Below are 16,618 nucleotides of genomic sequence, written 5' to 3'. Positions count from 1 at the left end.
TTTCGCCGGTCAAACACACCCCGTGCGGTGGGATTTGTGTCTGTACGTACAGTGACTATAAATGCAGCGTGTGCGAGAGCAAAGCTCTGTGTTGCCATTTATTAGATCGGCGATGCGCCAGCCCCCCCCCCGCGCGCGGCAGTCTCCCGCATATTGATAGCGTCTCTGAGGGCCGCAAATTAGACGTATTCTCCCAGAATCTGAAGTAAACGAGCAAGAGCGCGCACTAGAATGACAGCGCGTGTGTGTTTGTGTGACTATAAATACAGCGCGTGCGAGAGCAAAGCTCTGTGTTGCCGCTTATTAGATAGATCAACCCCGCCCCCCCCCCCCCCCCCCCCCCCCCCCCCCCCCCGCCGCTGCCATCGGCCATCACGATGTTTTGCTTTGAAGATCGTCGATCGTCCAAATCCTGGACATCGCCCAACCCTATTGTGTATGAACTTATTTATTTTGTGTGAATTGGCTGTAGACTTGGCTGTGTGTGTGTGTGTGAAGTGATGTAACGTTAAAGTAAGTTTTTTATCTGAATTGAAGACCTAACGTAACTTTTTGTAAAAGTCAGTGAACGTTAACATTATGACAATGTTTTCATATCTGTCATTAGTGACGCTGTAACGTAAGTTTCCTCTGCTGCAGTGGTAAGTAAATATCACCCTGGGTTACCTGCTGCTACTTTACATTTATTAAAATCAAACAGCAATACCAGCCCTGTCTCTGTCTCTGGTTAACATGAACATGAAGATCTGCTGTAGATTACAGCTGAATGGAAGCTACTTCATTATTTCTTTCCTTCATATCTAAACTACAACCTTCATGAAAGCATCTCACTGAATCATCTTCAGGTCAGTTTACAGTAGAAACAGTCTCTTACTTTGTGTCTGAGGGTCCAGGTTCATTACTGAAGAGTGGAGGATGCTCATTGGACCAGTCACTCTTCATAGACACACAGCTGGAGACTCCGTCCTCCTCTTCCTCCTCTTCCTCCTCTTTCTTCATCTTCCCCGGTTGCCCCCCCATCACTGTTGGAATTGGTTGTTATTCATTTTATACTAGTAGATTGTTTTCTTATCCAAAACGAACATTTTACTGTGATTTCATATTTGCTGAAGGTGCACTGAATTTATTTTTTATTTAAGTTATTTTGTTATTTTATTATTTTATTGAGATGTATTAGTTACCGCATTCATGGTAAGATTTAGGCTATGCTCCGCTAAAATACACTTTTTTAAGGGTAAAATCAGGCAGGGAGCTGCGGTCCTCTGAAATGAGGCCAACACGGAAGTAACTTAAAACTGCATTCTATCAAAAGGCCACCAGGGGGCGACCGTTTTGGTGTCAAAAGGACTTCCGTCTCTATACAAGTCAATGGAGAATTCACCAACTTCTCACTTGATTTCTAACCTCAGTAAACGTTTTCAAAATGTGTTCATGGTCTCAATCGCTAGTTTAAAGCCTTCTTCAATGCAGTATGATGTTCATTTGGGACATTTTGGCCTCCCTGATTTTATATGTGACGATAAAGCAGGGTATGCATTAGGGCGTGGCTACGTGGTGATTGACAGGTTGATTGGTTCACAGGTTCAGGAGGGCGCCTCATGCTCCTCCTGATTCCCATATAAGAAGAATCCCTGTTTTTATTTTTCCCAGCATGCACCTGAAATTTTCAAGATGCCGCTGCTCAGATCCGATACTATTGGCCTCCAAGCAGCAGTCTACAAACCAATGGGTGACTTCACGGATGTTACGTCCATTTCTTATATACAATCTATAGGTAAAATGCGTTTTATTTGCCATATAAGTTGAAATAAACTCCTGACAACACTAACTAATGTTCTGTGATGATGTTGGGTGGTTGAAATGTTTGTGGAGCAAGTTGCCATACAGGTTACGGCCATACACGGCGCGGGGGGTGGGCTCTGGATTTTTCATCAAAAGCCCCAGATCTTTTTTAATCTTTATTTATTTAATTATTATTATTATTTTGAAATCATCCTCGGACCGTATAGCCTATTACAGGGAAAATAAGCTATCCATCAATCATACCCCTATTATAAAGAAAACCAAATCAATCAATGAAATTTGCCACGCTGAACAAAACTGTGCCAACTAAACAGATAACACCTGATTAAATACAAACATTTTCATCGAGCTTAACGCCAGTCTGCTGTAGCGTAAGTCACTGTCTGATCTTTCTCAGTCATTGAGTGATCATCACTTCATCAGTCAGAATGGTCATAAGAACGTTTTTCAAGATAACTTCATCCAGCTGTCGTGTTACCAACCGCTGCAGCAGCAGCATCCAGTGATCTGCCAAACGCTGTGTCAGGTTGGTGGTAATGTAAAGCTGGCTGCCCTCGCGTAGGCTAACGCTAACGCTATGACCGAAATTATTATGATGAAAATGTATTAAATATCGCTTGCAGTGAAAATAAAATCTTATCTAGCAACATTGCATACTTATAGGCTACCAATCTTGGTTATAACCATTATAATGTCAAAGAAGTCATCATTATGGTCCACTGTCTGGCATAGACATCTTTTTCTTACAGTTCTATTGATGTTGCAAATAGACTACTGATGTAATCCATAAAGCATAGACGTTACCTGATGTTATGTCCACCAAAGACTTTAGAAATCTAAGAGTAACTCAAGGAAATAAAATATCCGTTTGACATGCTGTGTTAACTCAGAGTTTATTAAAGTAGAATAGAGGTTACATTTGCTACATTCTCATTAGGGAAAGTTTTTCTATGGCTGCTCCCATCCTTTACCGTCTGAAGGTTAGCAACATAGCAATGGCTTGTGTCACGCTCTGTAAACCCCTCGTTCTACAGCTGATAAACATCAGGAAAAGAAAAACAGGAAACTACTTTTGAAGACGTCAAACTGTGTGATTTCATATTTTTCTGACAGTTTAATCAACTGCTCTGTCTCACCATCGGACAGTCTAGGTGTGCTAATCAAACATACCCAAAGACTGCAAGCTGCCAGTGTTCATAATAATGGCGGATCGAGTGAGAGCTAAACAGGTCGTCAGATACATTTCTAAGTTATGCGTGTTACCTCATGCATCATTACGAGTTGATCAATAATGACAGTAATCATTATTTACAGTCCTGATATTAACACTCACCTGCCTCACACTTGTTTTCCTCCTTCTGCTCTGCTGACTGTGAAATGAAGTCTGTACTGACATTCACCTTTACTCCCTACCTCTCTGCTTCCTTCTCCCTTACTGGAAGTCACATGTGTGTATTTATTACCTTATAAGGGAATGTTTCTTGTATAATCATTGACCTTGTTGGGACCAGTTGTCCTCATAGGGAACAAAGTCCGGTCATAATGCAGCAGATACAGTTTATATTCATGGATTATATTAATGCTGAATTGATAATCTGACAAAATTCAGAAGGTTACACAAACAGTCAGTGCCTCCATACCAGGAACAGGATATGTGATGTCTCTTTGTCCGCTTCAAATCAATTCAACTAGTATGACACAATGTTATGCAATCAACTATAAAACCTGGAGGACATTATAAAACATCTGAAATCCTCCTGCTGCCCAAATACTCTGCCTGCACATTTTCTACTGATGTTCAACACATCTCTTCTCTCAGTGTCTTTCCAAAGGTCCTGAAAACTGCCGTCATCAAGCCACTCTATTAGACAGAACAATTTAGACACTTCACTCATGAGCAAGTGTAGACCCATATCAAACCTCCTGCTTTTGAGTAAAAACATCGAAAAAGCAGTTTTTCAAACAGCTGAACAACTTCTTGGCAGTAAGCAACAGTTTTGATGTCTTCAGTCAGGATTTCAACCACAGCTCTGAGACTGCTCTTGTTAAAGGTAGGGTTGGTAATCCTGTTCAGAAGCACTTTTTGTTATACTGGGTGAAATGGTCCTTCTATTATCAGAGGTATCAATACATTATGTCTTTAGAAAAAGGAACGGAAAAAATCAGACCTCTGTGGCAGCCACAGGACTGATAAAACTCCGACCAATCCATGCTCTTCGCACCGAAAAGCAAAAACCAATCAGGTGCCTTCATGTCTAGTTCTGCATCGGCCCCCTTCTCTACCTGCCTACTTCGCGCATGCACAGTCTTCACCTGTCGCTGTTGCCGGTTTGTGGGGGCGTGGCTTGGACGGAGTCACTGACGGGAGGGGGAGCAGCGGGGTGAAGGCAGGAGGAGGTGGAGGCTATTTTCAAATCTTGCTAGCTCTCTTGCTAGCTTTCCAACATTACCAACCCTACCTTTAAGGTTTTCATTACCATACGCTTAAACACTGACAGTGGCAGAATTCAGTGTTAGTATAACTGGATCTCAGTGCTGTCAACCACAACATATTACTAGATCAACTGGAAAGCTGGGTGGGACTTTCTGGCACAGTACTAAACTGGTATGAATCATACTTAAAGGACAGGGACTACAGGGAAGGATAAATAAAGAGTTCCCCAAAGCTCCATTGTGGGGCCTCTACTCCCTTACTGGAAGTCACATGTGTATTTATTACTTTATGGGGACCGTTTCTTGTATAATCATTAACCTTGTTGGGACCAGTTGTCCTCATAGGGAACAAAGTCTGGTCATAATGAGGCAGATACAGTTTATATTTATGGATTATATTGATGCTGAATTGATAAGAAGACTTTGGACATATGAAGCCTTTTATCTTGTGTTTCTAGAGTTTCGTGTTTTTGAGAACACATAAGTTAAATTTAATTGATCATATTTCTTAAAGGGAGTTTGGTGTAATATTGAGTTATCTACAGCTGTAAACTGGATATATTTGGTGAAGAGTTTTTATCTTCTACATGTTTGAGAACACAAAGTCTGACATGCATGTGAAATGGCGTCTGACTGAGTACTTTCAACTTTAACTTCCTCCTTTCTTCTTTACTGGAAGTCACGTGTGTGTGTGTGTGTGTGTGTGTGTGTGTGTGTGTGTGTGTGTGTTTGTGTGTGTGTGTGTGATTTGCTTCAGAAAAATGAGGATAAGTGAATTATTTCACTATTGTATTCAGTATACATTTTGTAATAAGGCATTTTAACTTAGCATCATTACAGACGTTGCATTAAGGTGTAGAGAACTGCGGCCCTGCCATCATCTGTGTGTACGCATGCAGGAAGTTCTACATTTATTCACAGAGTACGAACAAATATAGGTGAGAACATGTTGATGAATGCCAGATTTATGCATCAAACTCTGTACGTACAGTTTAAGCACAGATTTGTGCATAAGCATTGTTTGTGAGGCCCAATGTTTTTATCCAAGAGTTTGCTGAGTTTTTACATCACTGTGAGGACGCAGAAACCAGGAAATGAAAAACAGGAAACTACTTTTGAAGACGTCAAACTGTGTGATTTCATATTTTTCTGACAGTTTAATCAAATAAACAATGAAACTTAAAAATAATCATCAGATTGATCAATAATGACAGTAATCATTATTTACAGTCCTGATATTAACACTCACCTGCCTCAGACTTGTTTTCCTCCTTCTGCTCTGCTGACTGTGAAATGGCGTCTGACTGAATACTTTTTATTTTAACTTCCTCCTTTCTTCTTTACTGGAAGTCACGTGTGTGTGTGTGTGTGTGTGTGTGTGTGTGTGTGTGTGTGTGTGTGTGTGTCTTATAAAAACTCGATATATTTGCGTGCCTCTACATGTTTGAGAACACAAAGTCAGGCTGTTAAAATGCCAAATAGTAAAGAAATATTTCTTTTTGTACAGTGCCTGGGTCAGCGTGTCTCTGTCACACATTAACATTTTATTCAGTTTGAAGCCAAAGAAAAATGAAGATAAACTGATGAGGATAAGTGAATTATTTCACTATTGTATTCAGTATACATTTTGTAATAAGGCATTTTAACTTAGCATCATTACAGACGCTGCATTAAGGTGTAGAGAACTGCGGCCCTGCCATCATGTGTGTACGCATGCAGGAAGTTCTACATTTATTCACAGAGTACGAACAAATATAGGTGAGAACATGTTGATGAATGCCAGATTTGTGCATCAAACGTCTGTACGTACAGTTTAAGCACAGATTTGTGCATAAGCATTGTTTGTGAATGAGGCCCAATGTTTTTATCCAAGAGTTTGCTGAGTTTTTACATCACTGTGAGGACGCAGAAACCAGGAAATGAAAAACAGGAAACTACTTTTGAAGACGTCAAACTGTGTGATTTCATATTTTTCTGACAGTTTAATCAAATAAACAATGAAACTTAAAAATAATCATCAGATTGATCAATAATGACAGTAATCATTATTTACAGTCCTGATATTAACACTCACCTGCCTCAGACTTGTTTTCCTCCTTCTGCTCTGCTGACTGTGAAATGGCGTCTGACTGAATACTTTCAACTTTAACTTCCTCCTTTCTGCTGGAAGTCACGTGTGTGTGTGTGTGTGTGTGTGTGTGTGTGTGTGTGTGTGTGTGTGTGTGTGTGTGTGTGTGTGTGTGTCTTATAAAAACTTGATATATTTGTGTGCCTCTACATGTTTGAGAACACAAAGTCTGACATGCAGGCTGTTAAAATGCCAAATAGTAAAGAAATATTTCTCTAACAGTTTATTTATAGTTGTACAGCGCCTGCGTCAGCGTGTCTCTGTCAGACTGAAGCTCTGTCACACATTCACATTTTATTCAGTTTGAATCCAAAGTTTTATGACACACTTTTATGTTTTAGTTTTAATCTGGTTTAAAGTGTTTAGTCATCAGATGTTTGTATTTTTAACTCCATGACCTGACTGCAGAGGCAGCAGTGGACACATTTAGGCGGTGTTCAGACTGCAGGGAAATCGGATTCAAATCTGATTCCTTCTCAAATCCGTCGACTATGTAATTTATCCACATTATTGTACAATTGTACGTTTTATATCTGTATAGGCACTAGATGAGGGAAACGATGCGGAGGAAGAGGAGGAGGAGGAAAGCGTCAATGCTCTATCTGTCCCCTACCCCACTTCATCCCTATCCCAGTATTCTACCTCATCCCCTCCCACCACCACCATCCCGACACCAGTGGCTCCGACCTTACCCTCACCATCTCAGGCAGACGTGGCTTCAGCCTCTATTCCATCCACTTCATCTCACCCCTCTACCAAACCCACATCATCAGTCTATAAGTATAACGGATGTGAGTGTATGTGGATGCGCAGCAATTGAAGTGTGAACTATTTACAGCTCTATCACATTTGGTATTGAAATCACTGGCTTCAACAACTTCCCTGGTCACGCCCTGTAATTAATGCACACACACACACACACACACACAGAGAGAGAGAGAGATTTGCGCATATGGTTGTAGTATATTCTTGCATTTAGTGTTTGTTATTAGTCTTTATGGTAAATTTCCTGAGTAACATTAACTTCCACTGCTCAGTATGAGAGCTTCTTCATCCAAAACATTAACATCCAAACAAGGGCAAGCCATTGTGAAGAAAAACACACGTTCATGTGACTTTAAGTATAACGCTCACTGACTTCATTAAATCCATCTTTGCTCATCAGCCGTTTCTAATCATCTCTAAAGCTGCAGTAATATATGTATTCATTAAACCTCTGTGTAACAACCAGAAGTAGTTTTTAAATGAGCCTCTCTATAACACAACGAGAGGACTCAACACACAGTTTGGACCAGCGTCTCAGAAGAACAAGACTCACTCGGGTGAAATGGAACATAAAACACTTATTTATTCTTTCATTATTAGTTCTCTTTTTTTTCTTATATTTTCTCAAGATAACGTTTACCACATATAACAATAACAATACCACATATGTAAAAAATAAATATAAATACAAAAAATAAATAAACTTTTCCTTCTTAAAAAAAAAAAATGTAATCAAGAGTCCACCTGTCAGGTAAGTATCTAATTTGTGTTAATATTATTTTAGAATTAATTTAGTTTTAATATTAAGTGTTAAATGTATTTCTGTTTGATTAAAATGTTTTTGTTTTGTTTTGTTTTATTAATTAGGCTATAATTAAACTATTTATTTCTATTTAGTTTTGATCAATCCTATTTTTTTAGGGTTGAAAGAACCACCCACAGGTGGTTCTTTCAACCCTATTCTTCCTTTTTCTGAACCCAAAAATTCTAACAAAATAATAATAATAATAATAATAATAATAATAATAATAATAATAATAATAATATCAAAACACTCAATTTTCAATAAAAAAGAAACAAAACATCAAACTGTTCTGACAGGCTCAGGGGTCGACTCACCACTTCAGTCCTAACTGTGATGTTCACTACAGGAACCAGCCGAGCTGAAGAATGAAGATCTCAGGTGATGAAGAGGATGACGAGGATGAAGAGGAGGAACCTGGCCTTGTAACCACAAAGCGAGGAAAACCATCATTACACAGATCAATACTTTTTTTCATTTAAAAAATCACAGTTGTTTTATATTTACAAATTATCATTTGATTGAAATATTATTTTAATAAACTAAATAAAATAAAACGTGCATTATTCCTTAACATCTTGTCATGTTTTCTCTTCTCTCTTTTTTTATTATCATTAAAACATTAAAAATCAATAATACATACATACATTATATAAACAAGCGTCAGCCCACAAAATATGTTGATCACAGTATAACTAATAAAACTTTAACTTATATACAAACTGATTTTTATAAACACACACTACTTAAAATAGCTGCTAGTCAGTTTAATAACCAGCAACAGGCTTAAAATACTCAATAATTAAAAATAACAATTGCTAACGTTAGCGCCGTTAGCACCAACGGTTATAAACGGTTGCCAACGTTAATGGTTGCTAATGACTGCTAACCGTTGCTAACGCTGGTGCACACGGTTTTTATTCTTCTTTTTTCTTTGACTTACTGTATACATAAAGGCGGCTAAATGACTTGTTGCTCTAACTCAATATTTAACAGAGCATTGTCTCTCTATCTTTCTTTTCTCTGACCTCCTTAACATCCTAACTTTAGTTTCAGTAGTGCTTTATTTTACAGTCCATCAAACCCACTGATTCACACATTAACATACTCAGGACTCTCAACCATCAACTGACGGATTTATTTTCCTAATTTACCCAGCAACAAGAAATACTACTCTCTGATTGGCTGGTAGGTCTCACTGTATATAGTATATTAATGTACGTGCGGTGGGATCTATCTCTTCTCAGCGTGAATAAGTCAAGTAAAGTCACCTTTAGGGGAAAATATCTGTCACCATGTTCAAGCAAATGTTATCTTATCTCCACATTAAATCAGCAAGGTTAACACTGGCTGCTGCTGCTGCTGTTAAAAAGGGTTCAAAAGAAAAGAAAACACGTGAAAAACGAGACCCTGTTTAAATCTGCAGTGTGAAACGTTTGTCTTCATCTTATTAACAATAGAAGTACATAACACTGTGTTGATTTATCACAAAGCTAATATAAAGTAATAAAAACTCTCACCTACCGTCTTTCTCTCAGAGGACACACGGCGGCGCTGTCTGTTGGGAACCGTTACAGCCGTTACATTTTAAATGGTTGAACCTTCCTGCAGGGGGCGCTCCTCTCTCCTCCTTCCTCACTGTCTCTGTTCAAAGGAGACTTGGAGATGTTTTTATCATTACACATTACACACATACCTTTATAAGAATTACACACATTTATAAAAAATCACAATCTGTTGTTCACAGCATATGGTGCTTAATATAGGATATGAGACCCCCCCCCCCCCCCCTCCTGTAAAATGGTCTCACCCACTTCTCTACTTTAAAAACCAGCACATTGAATCAACATTGATTTAATGTTGGCATTTCAACTATAAAATTCTACTTTAATTCAATGTTGATTCAATGACATTTCAACAGAAAAACAATCTTAAAAAATGACTGACCACAAAACAATGTTGAATTAACATCTTTGCTATGTGGGTATATATACACTACAGATAAATACTGCATTTTAATTCATTTTGGGTTTTTGTCTCATTTTAATGTGTGTTACAGTGACAACTCAGATGGCGTTTCCTGGTGGTTCAGCAAAAAAAAAATATAACAGATCCACAGAAGTACAAAACAAAGAAGAACACAGATTCAATCAAATATGATTCATTTATACACTAAGACAGAAAAAATAACTACAATAGAAAGATATGTAATACATGAAGCTGAAGCTCAACATTAGAATTTGGTCTTTGTTTAGTATCAACATCATCCCACCACCTTCCCTTCAGATGTGTATAAAACTTCTCAAAGCAACGTTACACAACGCTTTACACAAAATTAACAAACATACAGCAAGAAAATAAACCAGCAAAACACACATAGGAATCAAATTTAAGATGTAAAGCATATAAAACTATAATTGGTAGATCAGTGGATAAAGATGAGTTTTAAAAAGTGATTTAAAGGAAGATAAAGATTTATCAAACGGGCTGATCAGAGGCCTGACAGCAAAGAGCAGGGTCCATATTTATCTGTGCTGATAATCAACACTAATTCATTTCCCTCCACTCAGTGTGAAGTTAGAGAAAAACAAGCCGTACTCATGCAAAACATAGCTTAATTTATTGACTAATTCAGGTAAGTAAGTAAGTCAGTAAAATGTGATTATAAAACACTTTTCTTGGATATAAGTCACAATGTGCTTTACATAGGCAAGATAAAACATAGAGAAAAGATGATACAACAATCCACACTCACAAAATATGTCTTTATATACATATATACACACTCCTATACAAAAAATATACATATACATCCACACACATATACATACCTATACATAGAATTATAATAATAAGTAAAAGTAATAAAAATTAAATGCTGAAGCTTGTTGTACTATACTATACATGCAAAATCACTGACTGTGGTAAAACAGCGACGTCTCACTCTCATACTCCCAGCAGTAATCCTTCTCCTGCTGAAAGTCACAGTCAATTCTCTTCTGCTTCATTCATTAGTTTTAGTCCTCGTTAACTCTCAGTGTGATACTGAGACGCTTGATAAATATGAGCCCAGGCTCACAGTCTGACTTATAACACCTGTTTTTATCTTTATTTACATTAAACAGCTCATGTAGAACAAATCTGTAAAGTGCTGACTTCAGCTAAATCCAGAGATAACTGTTCAGTTTGTAGTCAGTTAAGAGACTTAAGTGAAGACGACAAAATCCAGATCCAGACTCCAGATGGATCATCAGGATCCAGCTGATCCTCTCTCAACACTCTTGGATGTTCACTCTCACTCTGACAGAGATCATCACCAGCTGATGATAGAAGAAGAAAGAACAGAGGAGATAAATGAATGTTTGGTGAGACTCACTTCATCAGCTGTCAGTCAGTGATGCAGCACATCCAGTATAAAGAGCAGCAGGGACTTCAGTCCTGTTCAGACCAGAAGTGGAACAGCTGTGCAGCGTAGCTTGCTTCCTTTCAGCTCTCATGTTAACGTGCTGGAGTGAACACACTGAGCTCCAAGCTCACACACCTGCACACACTTTTACTATCAAGTGTGTTTCCTCTGCAGATTTCACTCAAGTACACAGAGGAAATAAAGTGCTGAGAGTCATGAACACATCATTACTGCAGAAACAGAGACATTCACTCATCAGTTTACTGATGGATTTACTGCTGATACATGTCAACTTTGTTTCTACAAACCAAGAACATGTTGAATCTCTACGTTTCAACAATATGAATCATATCAACATTTGTAAAAAGGAACCCCGACTATTAAGACTTGTCTGCTTTAATACGCTATAATTACCCTCTCCTACTGAACTACGTGGTTAGAAACACATGAAATATTTTCATGATTTAAAACTCCTCAACGTTTAATACGTTTTCTGACATACAGAGGGCGCCATTACACTACGTGCAGGATGAACTCTGGGTTGATGATGTTAAACGGCTGCAGAGAGGCGACTGTGCTGCTCTTGGTTGTAATTTCCAGTGGAAATGAAACAAGGGAAGTGATGTAAGTCTTCACAGCTTTCCAGTGATAAGAAGAGAAACAAGTGGACGAATACAACTTCCTAAAGAGCCGCTGCTGTATTCTCACCACTTCAGTCCTGATGTGTTTGATGCATTTAGTGAGCACAGCTGTTAAAGAGCTAACGGCTGCTGCTGGTTAGAAGAAGACTAAAACCAAATGCTGAGTCTACAGTTTTCTCCCACCAGCAGTCTAATATTAAACGTCCTCAGATAGCGAGTGAAACCTGCTCTGAGAAACGTCAAAGAGACGCTGATGTTCTCCTGTTAGGAGCTAACGTTAAACTACCTGCTCCTGCACTCACTCCTCCTCTCCTCTCCTCTACTTCCCTTCTCTCTCTCTCGTCCTCCTCCTTTCCTCTACTCCTCTCCTCCTCCTCCTCCTCCTCCTCTCCTCTCTCCTCCTTGACAGTGTTAATCTAATATAACTCACAGCTCTTAATAATCTGCTTCATTTTAAATCATGTACATCAGATTTGATGATGAGGACCACTGTCTCTATATATCTTGTAAGGCTGTCAGCTAAATCCAGCTTTATTTCCTGTAGACATCAACACAACAACAACAACAACAACAGTCATCTTAACATCAACTCAGAGAGAGAGAAAACAATCAGATGAGCCAGAAGCTTGTTGTGATCATGTGTTTGTCTTTCTGTCCAATCCTGAAGCCTGTCACCATTCTCCTCTCACAGCTTCACTGAGGAAAGCAGCACTGAGAAGGTTGGAACTTCACCAGGAAATACTGGATCATTGCTTTCATACGGACTGTTTAATATAAAACTGCAGAAACCAGTACAGACTGATTCCAACTCTCTACTGACCTCAGAAACTCCAGTCTGCAGCGTGGACTCTTCTTAAGATCAGACAGCAGCTTCACATCTGAATCCTTCAGGTTGTTTTCACTCAGATCCAGTTCTCTCAGATGGGAGGGGTTGGACTTCAGAGCTGCAGCCAAAGAAGCACAGCTGATCTTTGACAAACTGCAGTCAATCAGTCTGAATAAAGAATAAAAGACGTCAATTTAAAAGACAAAGTTCATATTTAAAATCATTTCTATGTTTCATGTTGTTTCAATGTTTCATAATCTGTTCAGAGCTGAAGAAGGTTTAGGAAGTAGAAGTTAAGAAAATAGAAACTCCATGAACAAGATGCAGGTTAAAAACTGTTAAATACAAACAGTGAAAAGGAGCTCTATTATAATATTATTATTATACTATAATATTAATGACAACATGCTGCTACTTCAATAAAGACGTACTGACTTGACCTCTTAAACACTGCAGCTCCACCACTGACTCCATCTTTACAAACTCTTGTTTTGCAGCCAAAAACAAGTAAAAATGCAAAAAAATAGTTTGAGCCAATAATCCACTTTTTACTTTGCTACATTTGCCATTTGTAGCTTTCTTTACAGCTAGTCTTCTCTAAATGTTGGGACTGAGTGTAGACTGTGATCAAGCCAGTTGCCTTTTAAATTCTGTTGCCCTGCTACTGCAGTAATTACGGTAGTGTAAAGGCACCACTGTGGCATTCTTGTAGATGTGATCTGTAGATCCCTTACGAGACAGCCAGAGTCAGTTGACCATCCTGAGTCACCACAGTCACGAAACTGCGACTCCACAGACTGAAACTATTCACATCACAGTTCACAGTTCATATTAATGTAAACACAGAAGTTTAAAACCTTAATCACTCAACCTTAATCAGGACAGCTGATGGGAACACTAGAGCCTTATTTTCAACTCTCAATAATATTCTGAAACCTCCTGATGCTCTGCCATCTCACTTACTCACAGTTGCACAGTGTGATGCCTTCATGACCTTCTTCAATGCCAAAATTGAAAATATCCACCAGACACTGACTGCTTCAAATAACTCTGCATCCTCTCCACACTCTTGGCCTACATCGTCCTTCAGCTCCCAATATGTTCAACTCAAGAACCTGAGATCCGGCTCCTCTCCAGTCTCTAGTGGTGTTCCCCAGGGCTCTGTCCTTGGCCCCCTCCTGTTCATTATTTATCTTCTGCCTCTTGGTCATATTCTCAGGAAATTTGACATTCAATTCCACTGTTACGCTGATGATACCCAACTCTATCTTTCCACTAAGCCTTCTTCCACTCTGCCACCCATCGCCCTATCGATTGCTTACTGGAAAATAAATCATGGCTCTCACTCAACTTTCTTAAACTCAACGGCGAAAAAACTGAGGTCCTCCTCATTGGTACCAGATCTACCCTAGCAACACTCAACACTTTCTCTATGTCCATCGACAATTCCACTGTTCCTACATCGCCTCAGGTAAAGAGCCTGGGTGTTATCCTGGACAGCACATTATCTTTCGAAGCCCACATCAATAACGTTACTCGGACTGTATACTTCCATCTACGGAACATCAACCGTCTCCGTCCCTCACTTTCACCAACCTGCACCGCTATCCTGGTAAACACTAGGGATGTCCCGATCCAGCTTTTTGCACTTCCGATCCGATACCGATATTGTAGCTTTTAGCATAGGCCGATACCGATACCGGCCGATCCAAGCATGTATTAAAGATTAAAGATATTTACTTATTTTGTTGTTATACTCATGTGTTCACTCAAGGGTTTTACTATTAAGAACAACTAGCCAACTTAATTAGGTTAGTTTGAATAATCCACAATGGCTGGTAATGAGAAGCTGACCTGTTTATTCTTAACAGGGTTAAATAAACACAAAATAGACAAAATAATAAATAGTCAATTAACCACACAAACTGAATTGGCATCAGTGCTCTGCTCTTGAACAACACGAGTGTAAACCAAGGCTTAAAAAGCCATCAGTGCAAACAATATTGTAAACTGTATTAAAAAAGCAAAACACACAAAAAAGCTGAGTAGAAAATAAATAGTGGGATGCTGGACAGGTCGCTAGGTGTGCTGAAAAACACGGACCGGATTTGGTGGGAACAGCTGAAAGAAAACTGGAATGGATTACCTACATCGGTGTGCTGGAAAACACGGACTGGAGTTTTGAAAACAAACTGGAGCGGGAGTCCGGATCGGGATTTTCCCGTGCAGGCCGATCCGATATTGATATGCATTTTTTTGCGAATATCGGATCGGGACATCCCTAGTAAACACCCTGATCACATCCCGTCCGGACTACTGTAACTCTCTCCTCTTTGGTCTTCCGCGGAAAGCTCTTCACAAACTCCAGCTGGTACAGAACGCAGCCGCCCGTATCATTACCAGAACCCCCTCTATTGAACACATCACTCCTGCCCTGCAGCAACTTCATTGGCTCCCTATCAAATCCCGCATTGACTTTAAGATTCTACTCCTCACTTACAAGATCCTTCACAACCTGCCACCATCATATCTCTCTGAACTTATTCACATCTACACACCCTCCCGAACTCTCCGATCCTCCTCCGCCAACCAGCTCTTTGCCCCATCTGCCAACTTAACTACCATGGGTTCAAGAGCTTTTAGCCGATCTGCCCCCCGCCTTTAGAACTCTCTCCCACCAGACATTTGCACTTCGGACTCTGTTTCCACCTTTAAATCCCGCCTGAAAACACACCTATTCAGAGTGGCATACTCTGTCTCACACTAACTATGCAATCATGTTCTTGCTTATTTGTTGCACTGATGCACTTTATAGTCACATTCATATTTATTTCTTTATCTTTGCAATAAAATTTACCTGATTTTGTATTGTTTGATGTACTGTTGTCGTGTTTTTGTGCCTTGTAAGGTGTCCTTGAGTGCTTTGAAAGGCGCCTTTAAATAAAATGCATTATTATTATTATTATTATTAAAATGTCTGACCTCAGAACCTCCAGTCTACATTCTGGATTCTTAAGAAAACCACACAGCAGCTCCACTCCTGAATCCTGCAGCTTGTTGTTACTCAGATCCTGATCTCTCAGATGGGAGGGGTTGGACTTCAGAGCTGAGACCAGAGAAGCAAAGCTGATCTCTGACAAACTGCAGCCCCGCAATCTGAATAAAGAATAAATTATGTAGATTCAAATCCATTTATAATCCAATCAAATGTGTTCAGGTTTTAAATGTGTATAACCTATAAACACATATAATAAAGACATATTTCTCCTTCATCTCTATTAGTTGAGAGGATCTTCTGTATACAGATGTAACTTTTTACCAAAAATTATAAACATTAATTTAGTGAAACATTTCTACAATTTCTTTAAGAATCTCTCAACTTTTATAACTACACACTAAACTGTACAATAAAATACTGAAAATATAGTTAAAATTAACTTCATAGATATAAGTATGTATGAGCATAAATTAAGTTCAGTTGTTAAACATTAAAATCAACAATAGTAACAGACCTCAGAGTCTTCAGTCTACAGTCTGGACTCTTCAGAAGATCAGACAGCTGCTCCACGTTTGAATCCTGCAGCTTGTTGTTACTCAGATACAAATCTCTTAGATGGGAGGGGTTGGACTTCAGAGCTGAGACCAAGGGGGAACAGCTGATCTCTGACAAACTGCAGTACCTCAAGCTGAATAAAGAATAATGATGCATCATCATACTGTCATAAAAATACTTTAAACACCTGCATTCATCTCTCTCTGTCTGTGTGTGTTAGAGCCCTGCACTTGAGCCCTAGGCCCGAGGGGCCCGACAGCC

General features: G+C 39.1%; 1 protein-coding gene across 1 annotated transcript in view; it reads right to left on the bottom strand.

Annotated features, from left to right (window-relative positions):
• Positions 1–10,951: 10,951 nt before the first annotated feature.
• LOC133999016 (NACHT, LRR and PYD domains-containing protein 12-like) overlaps positions 10,952–16,618 on the bottom strand; it is an 83,677-nt gene continuing 78,010 nt past the window's right edge. The window contains exons 16-19 of the mRNA XM_062438118.1: positions 16,317–16,490; positions 15,787–15,960; positions 12,799–12,972; positions 10,952–11,251 (exon numbers count right to left, since the gene is read on the bottom strand). Coding sequence (XP_062294102.1) covers positions 11,245–11,251; positions 12,799–12,972; positions 15,787–15,960; positions 16,317–16,490 — 529 coding nt within the window. The 3' untranslated portion in view covers positions 10,952–11,244. The remainder of the gene's footprint in view (positions 11,252–12,798; positions 12,973–15,786; positions 15,961–16,316; positions 16,491–16,618) is intronic.

This window comes from Scomber scombrus, chromosome 18 (genome assembly GCF_963691925.1).
Source record: "Scomber scombrus chromosome 18, fScoSco1.1, whole genome shotgun sequence".
NCBI classification, from domain to species: Eukaryota; Metazoa; Chordata; class Actinopteri; order Scombriformes; family Scombridae; genus Scomber; species Scomber scombrus.
Note: the sequence above shows the minus strand (reverse complement) of the source record. Positions and strands in the feature narration are given on the sequence as shown.